The sequence below is a fragment of the Gopherus evgoodei genome, chromosome 3 (genome assembly GCF_007399415.2).
Source record: "Gopherus evgoodei ecotype Sinaloan lineage chromosome 3, rGopEvg1_v1.p, whole genome shotgun sequence".
NCBI classification, from domain to species: domain Eukaryota; kingdom Metazoa; phylum Chordata; order Testudines; family Testudinidae; genus Gopherus; species Gopherus evgoodei.
This window is the reverse complement of record NC_044324.1, coordinates 218,622,189-218,645,464: the sequence shown is the minus strand read 5'-3', so window position 1 is coordinate 218,645,464 and position 23,276 is coordinate 218,622,189. Positions and strand designations below refer to the sequence as shown.

General features: G+C 43.7%; 1 protein-coding gene across 2 annotated transcripts in view; it reads right to left on the bottom strand.

The window, feature by feature from the left end:
- SLC24A3 (solute carrier family 24 member 3) overlaps nt 1–23,276 on the bottom strand; it is a 355,771-nt gene that overhangs the window by 289,026 nt on the left and 43,469 nt on the right. For both annotated transcript variants that reach the window (XM_030558108.1, XM_030558109.1), the window contains exon 2: nt 20,372–20,509. In XM_030558108.1, the coding sequence (XP_030413968.1) occupies nt 20,372–20,509 (138 nt within the window). The remainder of the gene's footprint in view (nt 1–20,371; nt 20,510–23,276) is intronic.

The window sequence follows — 23,276 nt, the reverse complement described above, 5'->3', positions numbered from 1 at the left end:
GATGTTCAAACTCAGCACCCTCCACCCCGGTGACAAGGTTCCCCCTGTGCTTCACTTATATTATGCAGGACGCAGCAGGCAGCTATAACTATTGGGATATTTTTCTCACCATGGTCTAAGCCTGTGAGTAAAAATCAGTATTCCTTCAATCAACCAAAAACATATTCAACTATCATTCTGCACCTGTTGAGCCAGCAGTTGAATTATTTGAATAGTTCCTTGGTAATCTCAAGATGGCTGATATATGGCTTTGCAAGCCAGGGGAGCAGCAGGTAGGCTGGGTTGCCCAGGATCAATACTGGTATTTCAACATTGCCAATGGTAATCTGCCGGTCAGGAAAGAAAGTCCCTGATTACAGCTTTCTGAATAGTCCTGCGTTCTTCAAAATATACCTTCTCTAATCAGCCTGCACTGTCGTCAGTGAAGCATCTCTGACAATCCACTAATGCTTGCATTGCTATAGAAAAGTAGCCCTTTCTGTCAATGTACTCTGTAACAAGGTGGTCTGGTGCCAAAATAGGAATGTGTGCGCCATCTATAGCCCCACCACAGTTCATGAACCCCATTGCTGCAAATCCATCCACAATGTCCTGCACATTGCTGAGCGTCACAGTCCTGCATAGCAGGAGGAGATTAATGGCCCTGTACGCTGGCATGACGACAGCCCCTGAGGTGGATTTCCTGACTCCAAATTGATTTCAGACTGACCAGAAGCAATCTGGCATTGCAAGTTTCCTTAGTGTGATCACCAATTCTTTCTCCACTGTCAGTGCAGCTTTCATTTTTGTCCCCCTGCACTGGAGGGCTGTGCCAAGCTTGGCCCACAGGTTTAGGAATGCTGCCTAGTGCATCCAAAAGTTCTGCAGCCACTGCTCATCATTCGCCTGCATTTCGATGTGATCCCACTAGCCAGTGCTTGTTTTTCAGGCCAAGAAGTGGCATTTCACCATCTGCAGCTATTCCATGAATGCCACCAACCATTTGAATTGGTTCTCACTATGTCCCACAGCAATCTGTCCTCCAAGGAATCATCATGTTCCCCACTGATTCGGTACGTCTTGTGGCTCTGCAAATACTTCAGGATCATGCTGCCTCTACTTGCAAAGCTCGTCACAATAGTATAGAACTGTGCAGGCTCTGCACTTCTGTTGGAGATGATGGACAGCAAGGAGGGCCGTGCAGGTTTGTGGGATTTGAAAAAAGGTGCAAAAACTATGGGATATGACTGACGGTATGTGATGGAGATAGTTGCATACTGGGAAGTTGACTCCATGCTCCCAGTCATCCCTTAGCAACTCATTTTGGCCCCTCATGCATTGCCAAAACTTCCCAAAAGGCGGTGCTCAGCAGCTGAAAGGAGGCATAAGAACGGCCATACTGGGTCAAACCAAAGATCCATGTGGCCCACTATCCTATCTTCTGACAGTGGCCAATGTCAGGTGCCCCAGAGGGAATGAACAGAACAGGGAATCATCAAGTGAGCCATCTCCTGTCGCCCTATCCCAGCTTCTGACATACAGAGGCTAGGGACACCATTCCTGTCCATCCTGGCTAATAGCCATTGAAGGACCTATCCTCCATGAACTCATCTAGTTCTTTTTTGAACCCTGTCATAGGCACCTAGCACTTTGCAGGATCAGGCCCTTGCTGCTAAGCAACCATTTACTAAGATGTAACATCCCTGTAACCAACCATGCAATGCACATTCTGATGATGGTACGTAAAGTGGCACATGGAATTCCATTTTTATATTCCGTTTGTATTAGTTAAAGATGGCTTGAAAAGAAGGGGAATGGGGAGAGGAGAGAAGCTTTGTGCCCTTTTCCAACCTCCCTTGAGATGTGCATAACAAAGGCCTGAAGGATCTAGGGTTTGCTTGTTAATTCTTTTTTCATTTTGAACTCTCAGGAACATCAGGTCTTTTCTTCCCTGTTTCTGTTGCAGGTATTCTTGTGGTGTATAGAAATGTGGGCTCTCTCTCTTTTTTCCTTTGTAGGTCACGTTTAAATGAACACAGACTATATTTTAAGAAATTTGCACAAGGGGAAAAGTTATGGATAAGTTAAGCTGAACTTCTGAGCTCTTCTGGCTTTGGAATGATTTATCAGCGTTAAAGTTGGCTCGTTACAGATACACTTCATTTATAGTATATTACCACACAATACACACACACACACACACACACACACACACACACACAAAGCAGATTCCCAAGAGAAATTAAGTTAATATTTTTTCTACACCTACAAACATACAAATCAAAATATGAAATCCTAAAATTATACAGCAGGGAATATAAACTGATTATCAGGACTTTCACTATTGCCCAATGAACTCCCAACAGGACATGGTGGGGAGGGCATAATCTCAGACTCTGGAAAGATTCAAATTAATTGGAAACAGAATCCAGTTTGTTACGAGCTCAGTTTCCAAGAATGCTGTTCCACTATTCAGCAAGTTTACCCTAAGTACAGCAACTGCCTTTCCTCTAATGAGACCCAAGCACTGACAGCTGCGGAGAGTTCTACTCTTGCCTCTCAGACAAGGTCAACCAAATGTGAGAGGAACCCAATGAGCAGGAAAGTAGATTCCGGCCCAGACAGCATTACCTGCCCCATCACCCTGACAGAGCTTGGCTCAACCATACAAAATGAAATTCAAGAATTCCATAGCAACATTCAAGACACCACCTGCAAAACAGATCCATGCTAGTTAAAGCCAATGAACAACAACTACAGCCACTGGTAACAGAAATCACCAGAGACGCAAACCTGCCTTCCTCCCTGAAAAAAATACTAGAGATTTACCAATCTTGAAACACCCAACACCCAACACCCAATCTTGAAAACCCCTCCAAATGCCTCCTCAGCTAACCCCTTGCCATTTCCAACCTCCCCTTTCTAGAAAAGCAAAAAAAATCACTGAGAAGATAGTGACAACACGTGATATCTACCAATTCAAGATGCCTCACAATTAGGCACAGCCTGGAGTCAACCCTAGTGGACGGAAGCCACATCACATTCCAGATGCTATCTGAGCTATCTCCAGCCTTCGACTCATTTGACCACGAAGTACAGTTGACACACTCACATGACCCAGCTGGAGTAGATAGCGCAGCGCTGCTGTGGCTTGACCTAGAGAACTATAGTTGCCTACTGCTCTTCTTCCTCAAAAGGCCCTCACCTGACCAGTTCTATAAGAATCTACTGTCCCTCCTCTTTTCTAATAGAAGATGTACAGTAGACAGGGCCGGCTCCAGACCCCAGCACGCCAAGCACGTGCTTGGGGCGGCATGCCACAGGGGGTGCTCTGCCAGTTGCCGGGAGGGCGGCAGGCGGCCCCGGTGGACCTCCAGCAGGCGTGCCTGCGGAGAGTCCGCTGGTCCCGCGGCTCCGGTGGAACATCCACAGGCACGCCTGCGGGAGGTCCACCAGAGCCGCGGGACCAGCGGACTCTCCTCAGGGACGCCTGCGGGAGGTCCACCAGAGCCGCGGGACCAGCGGACTCTCCAAAGGCACGCCTGCGGGAGGTCCACCAGAGCCGCGGGACCAGCGGACTCTCCAAAGGCACGCCTGCGGGAGGTCCACCAGAGCCGCAGGACCAGCGGACTCTCCAAAGGCACGCCTGCGGGAGGTCCACCAGAGCCGCAGGACCAGCGGACTCTCCACAGGCACGCCTGCGGGAGGTCCACCAGAGCCGCAGGACCAGCGGACTCTCCACAGGCACGCCTGCGGGAGGTCCACCAGAGCCGCGGGACCAGCGAGCAGCAGAATGCCCCCCACTGCGTGCTGCCGTGTTTGGGGCGGCGAAATGGCTAGAGCCAGCCCTGACAGGAGGCCACATGGAGGAGTGCTCAGTCCCCCTGGGCTGCACTACAAAAGAGCTGCTCTCAGCGGTGCATCTTTCTTTCCAGAGATGTAACCAGTGCCACCACAAAGAAGTCCCAATGCCTACAACAGACTGGACACTGGCTGAACAGCAGCTGTCTCAGACGGAGTCTGGGCAAGATACTAGTTGGAAGGTGGAGATGCTTTGAAGAAATAGTTAAGACACTGTCCTTTCCCTTCTGAAGAATGCATCTACTTTCCATTTGTCAAACCAGTGCAAAGCCCACAGGTCCTGCTCAGATTGTCACTTAACCTAGAAGACCTGATAGCGTTAGTGACAAAGGATGCCTTCTTCCCCCGCCCCTCCCCAGCGTGCTAGGAAATGTTGTCCCTTCCTCCCAGATGTGGATCTGACCACAGTGATCCATCGAAGAGTCACCTCCAGTGGGATTAATGCACCTCATTGTGTTTAGGGTCAAAGGTGTAAGCCATGCTGAGGTTCCAACTCTGGCAGAACATGACTGCCTGCCCCCTCAGTGGGACGGGACACCACAAACACATAATTTCCTGTGTTCTGATCCATCTGCTGGCTCCCAGTCCACCTCCACTGCCAGTTCAAGGCACTGAACCTGATCCTAAAAGACTACAAAAAGTGTTAGGACCCAGCCACACCAGCAATTCTATCCACAACCCCCCCGCACACTAGACAGTTGGATCCTCTTGGGACAACACACCTCATAAAGCCCACAAAAACATTTGAGAACTGGAGATAAAGCATCCTTAGTTGAGGGGATCCAGTGGCGATCAGGCTAATTCGGAGCCTGACTACATTTCAGGATTCTCTGCCAGACCCTACTCTTTGAGAAAGCTTCCACACCAAAATTAGAGTGACAGGAGAGATGCAGAAGATGTATAACTCAAACAAAGCCCACTTAACCAGCGAAGGAAAAAACAGGGACCCATGGAGATCCCTAAGGAACTCACCATAGTGATCTAATGTACCTAGGAAGCTCTGATGCTCAGATTTTTAAAGGTATTTAGGGTTGCTCCACTCAGTGTTGTAAGGCCTCCGTGACAGATAGTGAAGTCCCATTTTCAGAAGTGACAGGCTCCTAGGAATGGACAGTCTCTACGAAAGCGACAGTCTCAATGAAATCAATGAGACCTAGTCTCCTAAGTGCCCAAGACACTTCTGAAAATGGGACTTAGCCATCTAAGTCACCTAGCCTTTGCATCACTGAGTGGAGCAACGTCTAAATACCTGTACAAATCTGGGCCTTAGATTAAGGTGATGGGCGCTCTCGAAACTCTAAGGGAGAGGCACAGAAGTTATCCCAGCACATGGAATGTGATTGTGTGTTGCAAAACTGACTCAATTCCAACACACAGAAGTTTCTATGAGAGCCACAGCAAGTCTTGCAACAACAATGGTGCAGCTTGAAAATACTTATTCCTTTATCTAATGAAGCTCTGCCATTGTATTTGCAAAACTTGAAGTGTAGCTTTAATCCATGCTGATATGGCAGTGTTGACCTCAGACTGTCCATAAGAATGGAATGAAGAGCCCTCTTCTAAAGGACTCCACTCATCAAGGCTCATCTATCAAGCATACGATTACAGAGATGCAGCTCTCTAAAGCTTTTGCTAGCATGACAGGCAGTAGTTTGCTGACTGCACAGAGCCATAAGAAGGCAAGATCTCAAATAAAAGATGGGTATTTCCCAGGAAGTTATATGCTCTGTGGGCAGGTTTCTATGGGTCCACCCCTGTGCTCAGATATACATGATTCCCATTGTTTTCCATAGGAGTTGTAAGGCTACATCAGAGGGCAGAACCGGGCTCTGTGGTGGTGATGCAAAGTATTAGAATTTAACAAGAAAAAGTCTCTCAAAGGAGCCTGGTTCAAACAGACCTGATGCTGAAATTATTGGGTAAGGTATAGAATCTGTGTTCTGCACGAGATCAGGCTAAATGACCAACATAGTCCCTTCTTGTCTTGTAATCTCTCAGTATAGAGAATAATACATACACCCACTATATACAAATTGGCTTGGAGTCATGTTTGGCTTCTTTAGAATGTATACCAAAAAAAGAAAAGTATTTTCCCCTCCCCAAGAAAAATGTGTCGGGGTTTTTATTTCTGCTTGTTTTTATAACATTATAAATCCAGGTCTGGCTACCCTGGAAGATTCTGTGGGTAACTGGAGAACTACGGTAGCGCAGACAGTTGACATCAGAGGTACCAAAAAAGTGAAATCTGATTTGCTGAGACCAGATGTCATTTTTATGTGACTCTTTAAAACCAGGATTTCTAATGCTGTACCTTGTGCTCCTCCATTCTTTTTTAAACTGGGGACCACTTTCACAAAGAGTCTCTTCCCTCCTCAATCCAACAAGCTGGGTTCCAGATCCCTGGTGGGCCACCGCTCATTCTTTGCGAGCCTGTGTTTTGCTCTGGTTTCAAAAGGGAAAACAAAGGGTTACGCTGGGAAGAAAGGAACAAAAATAGCAGTGGTCTCTGAAGTGCGTGGGATAAGTGCTCTGCTGGGTTGAGATGTACAGCGCAGCCCTGTCATGTTTGTTTTGCATTTTTTGGCAGCCAGCCAAGCTGAGGTCCAAAGCAAAATGAGTTTCAGGTTTTCAACCCATTCCAGAGCTGACAGCAACCAAGACACAAACACACAGTGTATTTCATTGCATGTTTTGGCAGGCCGTGCATTCTCAGGAGCTGGAGGCTTGCGTCCAGGGAAGACTGCAACGGTGCGCTCCATCAGTGGAAGAAATTAAGGAAGTTCATCCCTTTAGGTTCAGGCCTATATAGTCTCTATGTCCTTCGGAGCTCCAGGTTAATAGAGAAATAAATTTGCAAGCCTGACACCTTATGCTGTCATTTTCCCACATGCCAGGCTCCAAATGCACTCGGTAAAGCATCAGTGAACCAAAAGGTCTCTCCCTCAGCCACCCTGGCCCCGGTGTCGGTGGGTGTATTGCAGGCCCAATTCCTTTCTCTGTGACTGCACATCCCTCCCACTCAGTGGAAATAAGACATCTCCAAGCATGTACCAAGTCAGCCTCTAGTTGCTGCCAGCATCCAGACTGAAAGGAGTTCTAATAAAAGCCACTGTGAAAGGAAACCTTCTCGCCATAATTGGCAGGTGTCAAAGTCAAGGTTTAAAATGCAGAGAATGTTTAGTGCCTGCAAAAGATGCTGGGTTAACAGTCCCCAGAGAACAGGGTTTATTAAATAGTGAGGGTGGGAGGAGGCTGGGGGATTTGTATTTAGCATAGTTCTGAGAAAGACAAAAGGAAAAAGTTGTCACACCCAACCTATGCCTAATTTAAAGGGTCCATGACTTTAATCTGAATATGCACATAGTCCCCACTTATTATTTCAAAGACTGACTCATTTGTGCAGCCTATTGCTAGCACAGCAGTATTAAATGCAAAAGGCTAAGAGGTAGCGAGAGAGTGCGCGCGTGTTCGAAATAAGGACTCCCTGACCCTCTCCAGTACTTGCGTGGATTGCGTAAAGGCTGCCCAGAATTGCAGGTGCTGAGCTCAGAAGAGCTAAGGAAGGTAAGGCCCTTGAAGGAGCATCTAGGTTGTGCTGGAGACTCTCTTCCAGAGGAAGTTCAGCACTGTGACCCAGATCAAATGTCACAATTTTTTTTTGAGACAAGCAGAGGTTATAATCCTGTAGTCAAATTCCAAAACAGGTAATTATATACAGGACCCAATCTAACGCCCATTCAACAACTCCCATCACTGCCAGTGAGTCAGGCCCTATCCCCCCTAATTTCACTGCTCTGTACATGCTATTGCTGTGATCCACCCCATACGCTGGCTGTGGATGCGGCTGCCCATGTACTCAAGAGGTCCTGTTTAAGTCTATTATATTTGCAATACTCTCTGGGCGCTTCAGGCTGAAGGGCACTAGTATCAGTGTCAGACTGTTAAAAGTTGCTGGAGATGGGACATCATACAAGGTGGGTCGGTGCTCTGAAGCAGTACTGAGAATTCTCTCTCTCAGATGCCTGGCTTGCATGTCTTGCTCATGTGCTCAGAATCCAACTGATCACCAGACACAGAGTTGGGAAGGAAGTTTCTCCCCAGATCAGACTGGCAGTTGACCCTGGGGGACTGTCACTTTCCTCTACAGCGTGGAGCGCATGTCTTTGTCAGGATCATCTGGGTATGTCTCACATAATCAGTTCCCTGCCACTGTGGGGGCCTTGGGCATTGGTGCACCTTGGTCCCGCCAGTTCTCTTCCTGTGGCGCATAACAAAATAGTCTCCTAAAGCCTGTAATCCTTTGGTCTAATCCTGGTTCTTGGACTTGGTATGGGGTGGCTGGGCTGTGATCCACAGGATGTCAGCCTAGATGACTGGCTGGTCATTTCTGGCCTTAAACTCTATGGCTGTATGAGGTCCCATGTCAATTTCTGAAGACTATGGGATCTTTCTAATTTGTTCTTACTGATGCTCTGTCAATGTCTATCACAAACAGCACAAGACTTATTTTACGTATATATGTTCCTTTTTTGGGGAGGCATTATTTCTCAGGACAATTATTATATTTCTTGGTTGGCTAAGGTCATTCATCCTTTGGCCGCCAATGCATGCTAAACGACATATAGAGTAATACATACTCTATATGTCATTTACTGCATAGCTAGGGTGTAACAATGTGGTAATTTCCACTAACAAATAATTACTATGGGGGAAACTTGCTAATAACTAGAGTCACCAATTAAGCAGCAAGTCACAACAAGATTTTCATTAGTAGATTATGGGAGCAAACCTTGGGCGTGTTGAGACATGATGGATGAGCCAAAAGCCAAGTGGTCTAATGGGGCTTGTTTGTATTAGAGATTGTATGCCCTTTGGGGCAGGGACCAATTTTTGTGCTGTGTTTGTACAGCACCTAGCACAAGGAGGTGCTACTCCATCACTGTGTCTTGAAAGCACTAGTGGAACATAAATAATAAGTATTTTCAAATATATATTGACATTTACAGTAACATTATACAAACCAATAACTTTGTGCCAGAGTATTGTGGCACTTTCTAGTCCCCAGGGGATGAGGCATTAACAAACTTCCTCCTATGTAGAAAAAATTGTTAGAAAAGGAGAGGGACAGTGTGAGGACATTCTCACTTTGGAAGAGCATAACCCTTTATTTTTTACATTTTGTTACGTCTACTTTGATGTCACCTAATGCAAGACAGTGCACTAATGACAAATGGGGATATAGAATCACAAGTATTGGCAATGCCATCACAAACCTTGTGTTATCTATGTTTTCCCTAAAGCCTGAGCTCCTGGAGTCTGGTGATTATGCGAGAAGCTCAGCTTTCCTAACAAATTCAATGTTTCTAGCCCTCCTCATTGCAGAGGACACATGAACAGAGTGGACTCGGGAGACTCAAAAACCCAAAGGCAAACAAGAAGAACCCCAAATGTATTATTTTGTAAAATCTCATGATTTTCAAGCCATCAGATGGATGGGAGGGGCGACATATGATTTCTGAAAACTTGGAGATGGCAATGCTGAGAAAACCAAAACTGCAGTCTATGGCACATACAAGTGTTCAATTGTCAGTAGGGTGGTGTAACCAAGTAGCAGTTCCCATCTTGCTTTGAACAGAATATACACGTTCTACATAATCTAATTTACTCCCTTGGTGGGGCTGGTCTTTTCTGATAATTCAGACAACCACCACCAAAGAGAAACTGAAGCCAAAATATTTCTCCCTAAATTTGGCTACTCCTTGGGTTTTCCTTGCAGAACCTCTTTGTCCCAGACTCTAGCTCCCGTGGTCCAGAAAGAAACTCCAGTCTCTTTTGCATCTGGGTTGGAACTAACCCTTCATGCAGAGTTCAAGCACCTTGCTCATGGTGACAGCGCTGCATTCCTATGCAGGTTTTGTCTGCCTCCCTGTTCATGGGCAGCTTACACCTGCCTTTTCTACTGGCAATTGAATTGCAGCTGCAGAACTGAGGACTTCAGTTTCAAACTCCCAGAGCAGGAAGCATAAAAATGTGGGTGCAAATAGCACCTACATGCAGGGAGGTCTGGCTTCCGTCCCTTTGAAAATGGACCCCTTTAAGAGCAACCAATTGCGGGCAAATTATTTCCCTCCATAGTGACTAGTGGAGGCAGCGGTGATCTCTCTAAATACCAGGGATCAAATTCTGGCCTCAGTGACACTAGAGCAATTTGGCACATGACCTTAATGCTTTTAGTACTATTCTAGCTGTGAAAGTCTATCGTTTTAACAATGTGAAAATACACAGCCTTTGGTTCCTAAAACTGTGTTTTATAAGCGGCGACTAGCACGTGCATTAAGAAAAATGGCTGTTACACAGAACTTTATACCTCAGCTGCTTAACAAGTCAGGGCTAAGATTTTCAAAGGCCCCTGAAGAAATGACACACAAATCCCATTAAAAAAAAAATGAGGAGTCCTTGTGGCACCTTAGAGACTAACAAATGGGTTCTAGCCCACGAAAGCTTATGCCCAAATAAATGTGTTAGTCTCTAAGGTGCCACAAGGACTCCTCATTGTTTTTGCTGATACAGACTAACATAGCTACCACTGAAACAAATCCCATTGAAATTCAAAGTCAGCTGGCCATCCTTTCAGTTACTTTGAAAGTCCCAGCATAAGTACCCGACCATCTCCAATTAAAGAAACCAAACCCAGCCAAATAGATCTAACAGATCCTATAGACAACAGGCCAGCAAAACACAGTGTACAGAACCTATTTACTGAGTGCAATACACAGAAATATCTAAAGTCAGTTCAAATATGTTACTTGCACTGCTCTAATCTGAGAATGGCTAAACATACTTGTAAGGAATCAAAATAAAGTCACAGCACGACTCTGGAGCTAAAACTCTCGCACGGTCAAATTCCAGGAAGATCATTTTTATGACATTGTACTCTGCTGCATGCCCGTGTGGATGGTACACAGAGACTATGCTTGTCACAGGACAGTCAGAGTATTCATGCCGCTCCCATTGAGTATTTCCACAGCTAAACCCCACTGCAAACCCCAACACTGTTAGCTACGGTGCCATGAAGAGTGTCACTATGATTTCCTCCCACTGGCCCTCCCCTTTCCAAGCACATATCCCCAAGAGCAAAGCACTGTTTCTCCACTTGGAGTATTAAGCAAAACCAGCTGTGGAGTCTCTACTCACTGACAACAGACCCCTAGTTCTTTTTACATGTGCTCTCATGGCTGTGAAATATATGCTTAGCACTCAGCTTTACATATCATGGCAACAGCTGTGTCATTGACCATCATCGCTATTTTTTTTCCAGCCATGTGGTAAATAGAAATTACTTTACCTTTAAGGAAAAGGCACGATTTCCCCTCTAAATAAGCTCCTCTATGCCTTGTCATTTTCATCTCTCCAGGTCTTTTATTTTTTGTCAGTTCCAGATAAAATGAATCAAGACCAGCAACGCTCACTAACAAGACTTTAGATTTGCTGAGTGTTGTTCACAGCACATTTCTTCAGGGATGTGAGAGCCTAACTGAAGATCGTCCCCCTTCCTTGACCCACACCAACTTGTGCTGAGTGCACACACACAAATGGGCTGACAAGTTTGGTTTTTTAACTGTCTTCAGAAAAAATGTTTCCCTGCAGAAGAAAAAATAATCCTAATTCCAGTTCACACTGAAAAACAGTCCAATTGCGCTGAATGCATAGAGCTAGAAAGTAGGTAGGACAGCTGCAGTATCAGAAGTCCAAGCAGCCGTATTGCCATACCAAAAGGACCACAGGGATGGAAAATACCCTTCAAAAACAGATTTCCAAAACAAGAGCTGCATGAATAACCACCAAAAAATGAAACAATTAACCACATGGAAATTATCTCTTAAGTATCTCAACAGCTTTTTATACCTTTATATTAACAGGCCAACTTCTCTGAGGTTGGTAAATTACAGTATGCAGCATTGTTGTAGCCATGACGGTCCTAGGATATGGGAGAGACAAAGTGGGTGAGGTAACATTTTTTACTGAATCAACTTCTGTTGGTGAGAGAAAACAGCTTTCGAGCAACACAAACTTCCTCATTCCTCTCCTAGACCTGAAGAAGAGCTCTGTGTAGCTTGAAAGCTTGTCTCTCTCACCAGCAGAAGTGGTAAATCATAACATTTGTGATCAAAACCAAACACCCTCCTCTATCTCCTATCCTATCACCAGTCCTGTCTGAAACTCAGCATGTGGGACTATTATACATAGCCAGTGTTGCCAACTGTCATGATTTTGTCATGAGTCTCATGATGATGGTTTTCCTTAAAGCCTCAGCTCCTGGAGTCACGTGGATTGTGATGATTTCAGCCTTACTTCTTAAAGAAAAAAAAGTAAGTTTCTAGCCCTCGTGGTTGCATAGAAAGCTTCAAAATGTGACCCCGGTGCACCCTAAAGGCTCAAAATGAGAAGGCAAATAAAACGAATTTGAGGTTCCTACTGTTAACCTTTCGTTTGTGTCAGTGTTCTACCCCCTCTCTTACTTTTCTCTTTATGCCTTCTGTCTAATCAGAGACTGCTTACCCAGCCAGGACAATCCAGCTTTTGCAACACTGCTGTGACCAGACAGATCATGAGTTATGTCTGAGCCTGACTCTGCTTAAAGTTTGGCTAATGAGACAATGATCTAGATGATCATGATAGTCCCTTCTGACTTTGAAGTCTATGAGACCATGTGCAGTGGCTGTAATTTTTCAAGCAGCTAAACCTGTGTGTGTATTCGTTTAAGGCAAATCAGGCTCTGACTTCCAATGACAGCAACCCAAAGGTTGCTCTCTTTTCCCCATCATGTTCGTGTGTCACCATCTTTAAGAGAAAGTAGAAATGACTGTCAATCAAAAGGAGATTTCCTTTGACAGCCAGGAAAGGGACTAAGGAAAACTGCAAACATGAAAGTTTTTCATTTTAAGCTTCTGTCTTCATCTTCAGTGTGCTTAATAAAAAGGACAAAATGTATTTCATGGCTCACAGTAACTGAGCAAAACTCTGCAGTAATTCTCCCGGCCACAATTCAGTGTTCTAGGTTGTGCCAAGAATTCAGGATCTCCTTAACTGCCTAGGCCCAAGACCTCAATCCTGATTAAGAGTCCAAGCTGATCAGATCCCTATGAGACAAGAACCTGGTCAATTCCAGGTTGCAGGTACTGCTGGCCCAGGGAAGAGGAACACAAAACAAGAGGATAATGGGAGAGGGGTAGGTTAGCGGAGGCTACCATTAACCTCTGCAACCAGCCAGGAGATCCTGAAAGAGGAAATGGTGACGGAAAAACCATTCTTCTGTCTCCCTTCTACATAAACACCAGCATAGCAGAAATGCAGACACCCAGCTTCCTTCTGTAGCCATTTCCGGGGCTTGCAGACTCTGCTCCGGGGGGAGGGGTCAGAAGTTGGTACCTCTCTGTTCTTAAGTCAAGGAGGAACAATCCACCCCTAAGACAGTAAAACAACTGCCAGTTATTAGCACAGAGGGCCAGCTTTATCATTGCCTTGCACCTTGTGCATTCCTTCACGCCAGCATGGGTATAAATGCCCCCAGGTTAGAACGATAATGACTTACACACAATTTGCACTAAAGTAACTGCATAAGGTGGGGTGGAAGCAGGCCCAGAGTGTCTTAGTCCTCACAAGGGGCTTCCAAACTTATTCATACTTAGGACCACTTCTCAAGTGGAAATGCTCTAGTGGGCAGTGTCCAAGACCCAATCCCCTGGCAGAAATGATAGCGCTCATTGGAAGGTGGTCATCCGGCCAACCACTGCGGACTGAGCAAAAGCATGAGTCTCTACAGCCTGAGCTAGAAACTCTAGCTGGGCACTCAGGAGAACCATATCTTCTGGATTAGGCACAAAGGGGAGACATGACACACACTGACTGGTGGGTTACATGAAAAGTACTAAAGAGACCAGAAGAAAATACACTGCCTTCAGTGTGCTGTGTCTGCCTGCTTGGTGCATCTTTTCCATTCCAAGTAGTGCTGTGTGACTCCTCTCTCCAGGTGTCAGACAACTTGAAATTTATCAGTCCTGGATGGCTCCTCATTGACTGCAGCCCTCACTGCTCTAAATCAGCCCAGGTCCCTTTGCAGTCCGGATCGGTTTTCCACTGTATTTGCCACCTTTTCCAATTAGAGTGTCATCCACAAATGTGATAACAGTTGAACTTTATACCAACAATACTCTCAGCAAAGAAAACCATGGAGCAGCTGCCTGGGGTGCAGAAAATTGTTTATCTTTACTTTAGTTGGTCAAGAAAATCCTTTGAGCAGTCCTCCGAAGAGTCTAGGATTTGGCTGCAAGTAGGGGGAAAACGTCGGTGCTTGAAAACTGATGCTGAAAGAAGCAGCTCTAGGGACCACCTGAAAGGGACTCTTCAACTACCATTGTCCATGGAGCACAGACTGGGATCCCCAGTTCTAGATAGTTCACCATCTCTGTTCATCATCAATAAGTTTTTTTCAAGCCATTTGCATCAGGACATCTGAAAAAATATTGTACACTGCACTCTTTAAACAGGATTTTTTTATGTTCTTGTAATGGGGCTAAAGCACTTGTTACATATCTGCTTAGCTCACTGTGTCCCTACTGCATTAATAATCCTGATCAGACAGAAGGATCAACTAATTGACCTAATGGTCTGCTTCTCCATTACCCTGCACATTGGCCCTAAGGTTCCTTTGCACCACTCTGACAACCTAAAAGGGCCAAATAAGTCTTTTCCAAGTTTAATTTCTATGATTTCTCCACGGTGACATATAGGGCCAGAGCGCTCAGATTTTGCCTCTTTGATTAAACACTTAGAAATGTCAACTGATTGCACTCTTGCTCGTTCAAAGGCATGGATGGGAGCTACAGTATAACCCTCCGTGCAGCCGGCAAAATGAACCCATGACACTACATGTACCTGACAGCCCATTCCACTTTAGTATCCCATATTTCTAGCCTGGAAGCCCAGCCAGGCTATGCTGAAGGTTTTTGAGCTGTTTTAGGTCTCAGGCAGGATTATCATTGCTGGGGTTTGAGAGGTACTTGAATGTACAGCAAATGCAATCTGTCGCTAAATAAGGAAGAGGGGGTTTAAAACAAAAGCGAATCTGGAATCTATGGCTTTAATATTCTGCGATGCTCATTTCAGAAAATGAATAGATTCAATCATTTCTGAGGTGTTCACACCCAGCATTCTCCTCAGAAACTACTGGAAGGGAGTCTCTTTCAAAAGAAGTCCAATCGGCTGATGTAACAGCAGGCCACAGTTTTAAAAAAAAATCAAACTGTGACACTGGTACACATGTGAAGGTGGTTCATTCTGCCCCCTTAATTATATACTCTGTACATTGAACCCTCTGTCCCCTAGGCTAAAAGCCCTAGATCCTGCAATCAGCAAAGGGGTTACAGCCCGTATGGACTGCAGAGGGGCCTAATGCATATGGTGCCCATGCATCGCGCTGGACTTCAGTCATGCTCATTTTTCTTTTTAAAGAGTGCCCACTTCTCTACAGCGCTCCAGGTAAATTTCCAGTGTGATACAGGAGAACATAATGATTTCCATTAACACAAGTGGCAGCTACATGGTTATACCCCTGCAAATTTCTCCCCAGTGTGTTCAGGGCACTCATGACAGAGCCTCCGTGCTATTTAGCAGTCAGCCTGGCTGCATCCTTTGATAGCAGTGATTTTTAAAGACCTTCTGAAAAATGAAGATCTTAGGCAGCACTGAATTGTTTGAAGTGCACATTATCAGGCTCTTTTACTTACATGCTTGAGAAGATGCTTTAAAATTATTCATTAGTCTGGAGTATAAAATCCCTGTCTAGTTCCAGCCTCCTGGTCCTTTGGCCTCTTGTGGGCCACTGTTAATTAAGAAGCTGCTATCAAGCATGTTTTCCTGGCCCATCTCCTCTGTGCAAACTCCTACTTAGAGAAATTATCACTTGCTGTATTACAGTAAGTCATTTGATTGTATTTATTTATATTGCTTATGCTGTGAGTCCAACTGTCGAAAGATTATTAACTTCTGTTCATTATGGTTATGTGTATGAACAGTTTGCACAGACAGTGCAGAAAAAACTGGTCTCCTCTCAAAATCCTTCCACATGTCCCTTTGCATTTAAAAAAATAAATGTTAGGAGAGCTCCTTAATTAATAGTCAATATTCACTCTAATTCATTTAAGATCCACAACTGTTAAAGTGGCACATGGTCTTAAAAGCTGAAATGCATGGTATGGTTAATAAAAATCTTTTTTTCAAAGTGATTACTCACCATCATTTCAAGCTGTGGTTTTGAATGGTGAAGCTAGGAGAACATCCAAAATGTTCACATTAAACCCGAATCAAAATAAAAAAACTAGCAGATCCTGCAGCTGATACAGTGGAGGTGAAGGATCAGGCCTCTTTCCTTTTATGGCTGTTGATGAGCGACTTTGGATTCCCCCCACAACATGTTTCATCCATTACATTGCTATAGAGCATTTCTAGCTCAGAATAAGAGAGCAAACAGGACCTGATTTAAAGTTCACTTAAATCACAGTGGGAGGCTTTCCATTAACTTCAATGGGATTTGCATCAGTAAAAGTGCTGCATAATCCCACTGATCACTGCTTTGAAACCAAGCAGTGAGGAAAAGGTGATGGTTGCAAAAAGGAGACAGAATTTCTTTTACGTAGGAGCATAAATCAGCCACACCCATGTGGAACCACATTGACTCCAGTGGAGTGCAGATCTGATTGCAGGATTTGTGTCGAAAAGAGTAGAAATGCACAGACTGTAAATCAGTGGTGGGCAACCTGCGGCCTGTCAGCGTAATCCACTGGTGGGCCGCAAGACAGTTGTTTACATTGGCATGGCCGCCAGCAGCTCCCAGTGGCTGCGGTTTGCCCTTCCCAGCCAATGGGAGCTGCAGGAAGTGGCAACCAGCACATCCCAACACTGCGAGCTCTCTGGGGCAAGGGCCATCACTTTGTTCTGGGTTTACGTAGTGCTTAGTACAATGGGATCCATGACTAAGGTTCCTAGGTGCTTCCACAATACAAATAATAAATAACATTGCCATCCAAATTCTGTGCCTTGTATACCCGGCCCAACAGCGAGCAATATGAATTTCAAATGTACTTTCAGGTGCTGGGAGCTAGTAAGAATATGTAGCTAAAATTAATGAATATATTTGAAAAAATATGGTTTTCATTATAAATCCAGAAGCGAATCTCATCTCAGTTTGCAATGTACCTTCTTTTTTCTTTTAATAGCTGTATTCTAGTTTGGATGTGCACCTTTTGTCGCTTTTATAGCTGGTTCTAGCTTGCAGTAGCTTCTCAAACAGGTTGCTCACAAAAGATCAGGGTGTGTGATCCAAATATGTTTACATTAGCTAACAAATTCTGCATGTACTGATAAAATACAAAAGAGACAGGTGGTGATGGATATTAGATCAGCATTGCATATTTTACGTTTGACAGGTTTTATAGACGTGCCAGTCTCCAGTTTTGGCCAACACCTAAGACTGAACCAAGGATCTTCCAGAGCTAATAGCAGGAGTTCCTATGGCTTGAGTTTAAGAGCCAGGTTCTACATCTAGGGGCTGCAACACTCACATGCTCCATGGAATGGGACCAGAGGGAACTGTGTAACACACAGTGTTCAGTGAATTATAAAGATAATGGGTCGAATTCATCCCATTCATTCATAATTCCAACAGAGTAACTAGTGATGGTTTCACAGAGTGAGAAGTTACAAGTATTTTAAAGTATGCATACAAATACTGAAGAATAACATACATGGGCCAGATTCTGTTGGTTCTACCAGGGTAGCTGCATTAACTTGAGTGGTGTTGACACCAGTATTACAGAGCTCAGAATGTGCTTCAAGATCTACTGATGAAAAATGCTACATACAAGCTAGGTATTATTTATTTATCTATCATTATTAATAATCATCATTTCCAGAATGCATTTAAATGTATATGTCAAAGGAAATTAAGCAAATGGTATTTTGTGTGAATCTTAATTAATGAAATTCTTTAACTGACTTACTTATGACCACTCTTTGAAAACTACCTAAAAAAGAGAAAGAAAAAAAAACAGAAGGCATAAAATGTAAGACTATGCTCTCAAAAGAAACTGAAAAAATACACTGTGTTAAAAGAAGAGATATATACATTTTTACACAAAAATGTGTTTCCAATTTGCACTGCAGGCTAACGGAAAAATAAAAGCCAAATATAGCAAAAATAGTCAAAATTACAAATTTTGATTCAACTTTTCCATCAACATTTCAACATAGAAAGGGATGAAATGTTCCCGAAAATTCTAACCCATTGTTGTTAGAAACCTCCAGGTTTCATAATGAAAATGCAGTTTTGTAACTAAAGAAGACAAAAAATTATACTATCCTTTATGGGTACGACAGCAAATACTTGATTTGACTTCAAAGACTTTGGATCAGGCCCCAAGTCAGTTTTGTTTAGCAGTGGCAGAATGATCGGTATCAGTGAAGCTTAGCAGTGCATGAAATCACAACGCACCCTGTCCATGTGTGTAAATGTGAAAGTTGTTATTGGGGCTTTGCTAAAAAGAGGTTCTTCCCATTCTAGGACAGAAGAAAAGAGAAAGGCAGGCTGGGAAATGGAATTTCCCTCTCAAAGAAAGTTCTGGCTTTGGCACGGGAGGAGGTGAATGAGAGGTGAATGTCTCTGAATCAGGATGAAAAAGTAAAATAAATTGAAGTTTTTCAAAGAACGAAAAATTCCATTTTGGGAGAACGGGCTTGCACCAAGTTGTCCAGTTTTCTGGGCAGCTGGCTCTTGAGGTTACCTGATTCTGCAGACAGACAGTTGCCTGGGTGGTTGGGCAGTGCCAGAAGGCAGCTGCCCGGGGGATCAGGAAGCCAGGGGTACCTGGTTGGGCTGGTAGGAAACCGGACTGAGAGGCAGCAAGCCTGGCTGGTGTTTCATCAAACATTTTGATGGAATCTATGTTCTCAATGAACATCTAGATTCTGTCGAATCAGAATTGTCCAATGGAAAGGTTCCTTTTCAACCAGCTCTAACACAGGGGCTTATTCAAAAGTTTAGGAGACAAACAAAAAATATGTTTTTCTCCTTTAGGGCTGGCTATGTGTGGACTACAAAAACACCATTAGCTTTCAATTAAAGAGAAATCATTTTTAGAATCCTACTTGGCTACAATAGCCAATGTGTTAATTAGCTTCATAATTACCATAAAATAACATATTCCATCATCACCTCATGGCAATTCATGGTAACAATCATAATTTGCATTTACCATTGCGGCTTTATCTCATGGAAACCACACAGTTAACTTGTGTGATTACTGTTCTTCACATGCCTGCAAAAAACACATTTCAAATAGACAAAATTTATTTTGGGATAGTAATGGAAAAGGCTTATGGTGATGAGACAGCAGATGTTACGCTCAGAAAGAGGAAGATGGATTATTACAAATGTTGGTATGAAAGTGTAAGAAGGGATCTTCTTTACATGGGAGGATTATAATCAAGGAAAAAGTGGTATAATAATTTTTGTAATATATTTGTCTTTGAAAATGGAACATAATCATCCAACTGTCTCAGAAATGTTATTAAGGATTACAAAGGGGGAAATATATATGCACAGAGTTACAATACAAACTGTATTTAACAGAATTTCTTCGAGAGGTTAATCAATATAATCCTTTGAAGATTACAGAACTGCCTTAAGTTCTTTCCATAACTTTGAACTACATCAAAAATCTTCCATTAAAAAAATAAATACAGGATTGAGTTTCCTATAAAGCTTCCCCTACCATTGGTGATTTATTATCAGGGTTTTCAGTTAGGTAAATCAAAGGTGATACATAATCAAGTAAATGCAAATTAAAGAATCCCTACTCTTTTTTTATGCTCAGGAAGAGCTGTTAAAGTTGTGCAGAGCTGCAAGTGGTTTGTTTTTTAATGATGGTGAAAGGATATAACCCTGTAAATAAAAATGTGGAGGATTTTAAAATAAGCAAACAACTTGCAAAAGTAGCTTCAAAGAACAGCTTCAGCTCCATCTAATCCCTCCTCCAAAATCAATTTTTGATTTTTTTGTTACTATAAGACAACATCCCATATTTCCAGACCCGTTATCCTATTGGTGAGAGTCTCAGTTACCTGACTCCTGACGATTATGTCAAGGTTCGAGTTACATTTCCAGGCAGTAAATATACAAAACATTCCTCCTATGATCTCAACCTTCCCATCTCCTTGCTTAATCCGGAAATTCGGCTACTAATGCATCCCAAATATCTGCCTTGCTCGGTAGCCAATACCTGCCAACGTGTGGGACTCATCAGGAGAGGGAGTTTGCAACATTAATACATCTGGGGCTATATGATTAGAGTGTCTGAGGACTCTAAAACTAATACGTACAGCATTTGTGCAACCAAAGTCCCTCGTGGCATCAGTACAGAATTTCAGTAGCTAGGCCAGCTCAAAAGGAGGGGAAGGAGGAATTATTCATTCCTACCTGGTTCAGTGCAGTTCTTGACATATCGATTTTCTGTTTCCTCTGGGATCTCAGTGGCATTGTCCTCTGTTGCCTGCAGCAGCCTCCTCCCACTCCACTTATCGTAAGTTTCCACAGGATAGTTCAGGACATCATAACCTAGAGGAAAAGGGCACGAGATGAATGCTCTTGCTCTGAGGAGGATAAAGAGGCTAGCGCCTATATTCTCCCAAGGGACTTTTCACACTTCCTTGATACAGACACTATCTGCTATGCCTTCACAGAACCGAGGCCCTGCAGTCCAGCTATCCTAGCCCCCCAGGACGAGTCTCAGATTTCCCGTTAGTTTAAGCACCCCTTTTCCAGAGCTCCATCTTGTGGTTACTCTGGGTTACAGTTCACATCTTCAGAGACACGTAGCAGATGTTGCAGATGGCTCATACACAGGCTTTGAAAAGGTTTCTAAACACAATTACTCTGTACATAGCACAGAAGACATACAGAGCCAGATAAAATAATAAAACACCCATACACACTTCCTGGCCTCAGTTTCCTTACCACTCTGGAGCACTCTTTGGAATTAGGGGTGAAGTTCTCTAGGATGGCCAAGAACCTTCTCCTACAGCTCATGATTTTTCTTCCAAATAATGGAGTCTCCCCCTCTGCTCCATGAAATTTTGGGCTAAAACCCACTTCATCCGATGCATGCTGTGGAAAATACAGTAGGAAGATATATATACACAGAGAACATGAAATTTTTTCAACATGAAATTTTTTCATGTTCTCTGTGTATATATAGGTTTTCCTACTGTATTTTCCACAGCATGCATTGGATGAAGTGGGTTTTAGCCCACGAAACCTTATGCTCAAATAAATGTGTTAGTTTCTAAGGTGCCACAAGTACTCCTCTTTATTCTGTTATTACTTTTGTTTCTTATTTCCCCTCCCCCCTCTCACACACAATCTTTCTCATCTTCTCTCTCCGCTTTGGCTTAGAGAAGGTGCTGCTAAATGAAGCCCAACTTTAGCAATATCAACAAAAACACTTGGCCATTTTCCATAACATTCTTGGCATAATGCTGCTCAGGCCTGGACATTTCATGTTGGTCTAATTAGTGAGAGTGCATGCTCACATGTTAGCTACATCCATCCTACAGAGCTTCAGACTTTGAGGGAAAATATTGTTTTAAGACAGAGGGGTGCCCATTGTAAGCAAAAAAAAAAAAAAATTAAGCACATTTCCTACTGAATCCTTGAGCCCAATGTAATAAATAGCAGATGGAGTTTTGGCTGGATTTCCATCACATCTGTACATCTTTCTTTCATTAGAATCCAGTACCTCTAACTCTTGTTTTGCTAGTTCAGCATTTTACACGTTATCCTAAAGATGCATATAATTGCAGTTGGTCTCTTGCCCCCATGGTGACAGCTGTTCAAAGTGTTGTAAAGCTATGTCATTCTACCCATTAGAGAGGAGGTGAGGTTTCGTATCAACCGAGGCTCTTCCAGACAACTAAGAAACTACGGCTTTGAATCTGGAAGAGAATTTGAGAGCATGGGAGGGTCAGCTCAGCGGTAGAATCCTTGTACAGGACTGGGGACTACACTATGTAAGCTTCAAAAGGGAGCCTTGCCCCATCCTTCTCGGACAGAAGGATAGAGGGTATTTGTAAAATGGCTAACTGGCACGCATGACTCCTTATAGCTGGGCACTGCAAGGCCTTCTCACTTGTCTTCACCAAATGCCATTCAAGCCTGCTGGTGGGCCACTTCTTATGACTTGGCCCTCCAGCCAGGTTCCCACTGCATACCCACAGTCCAAACTGAATGCAAAGGAACATATGCTCTTCCAGCCTTGCTAGGCCCAATCCTTAACACATTTATCACTGCCCTCCCAGGCTCTGCAAAGCACCCTGCTGCTCTCCTACAAAGTGCTGCCTCACAAGACTTTCCTCCCTTGACACCAGCTCCTCCCAACCAAACTGCTGACCCCTCAGGTTTTCTCCCAGACCTGTTTCAAGTGTTTCCTTCACTCCTGCTTCCCTTCTTCCTTCATGGTCCATCCCAGTTCCCTCCTACAGCTCCTCTCAAGCTTGGTTTCAGTCTTAATTAAACCTCACACACCCTCCAGCAGCCATCATGAGCACTAATTGTGCTCTCTAGCTCCCCTTAACCCTTCCAGTACCAGTGCAGAGTTCACACAGCCCATCACAGTATGAGAGGGAGAGAACATCATAGAGAGAGTGAGAGTAATACAGCAGGAAGGAGCATCAAATCTCTGGACTCAGGACACTAAGGATTAAAGAAAGGGAACAGCCCCTATATTTAGGTTGCCTGATATTTTCCACTATAAAAGATTTTGTGACTTTTTTTTGAGAAGCTCTAACATCTCCATTGTTTGCAGCAAGCCTCTAAAATTCAGCAGGGAGAAATCACTGGGGTCAGAAAAGTGCCTTTTCTTTGTCCCAAGAAATTCCATTTTGTCTTTGTATTATGACATCGTTTAATTCTATGATCACATACTGTTTTTTCCACAGGACCCCGCTTCATTCAGTCCACAGAGGGGATACGCACAAGGGGGCAGAATTAAAAAGTTTCACAAGCAACATTAAATCTGCCATTCTGCAACTTTTGAGCACTTGACTTTGTAAATTTAAACATCAGTATTTTAACTTAACTTTTGTGCATGTCAGAACCACAGTCATTTAACACACTTTACACACTTCAAAATACACTGTTTCCTAATTGCTTTGTCTCTGAATGACCTTCAGGAGTTAAATGTATAAATGTGTCATGGATGGAGACAGATTTTAATCCCAAAGCATTAATTCAGATGAATTTTGTAACGTCACTTACAACAGCACAGCATCAGCCTTCATTTTTCATAATAAACATACTTCCAGCAGCTGAGCTAAGCAGTCTGAGA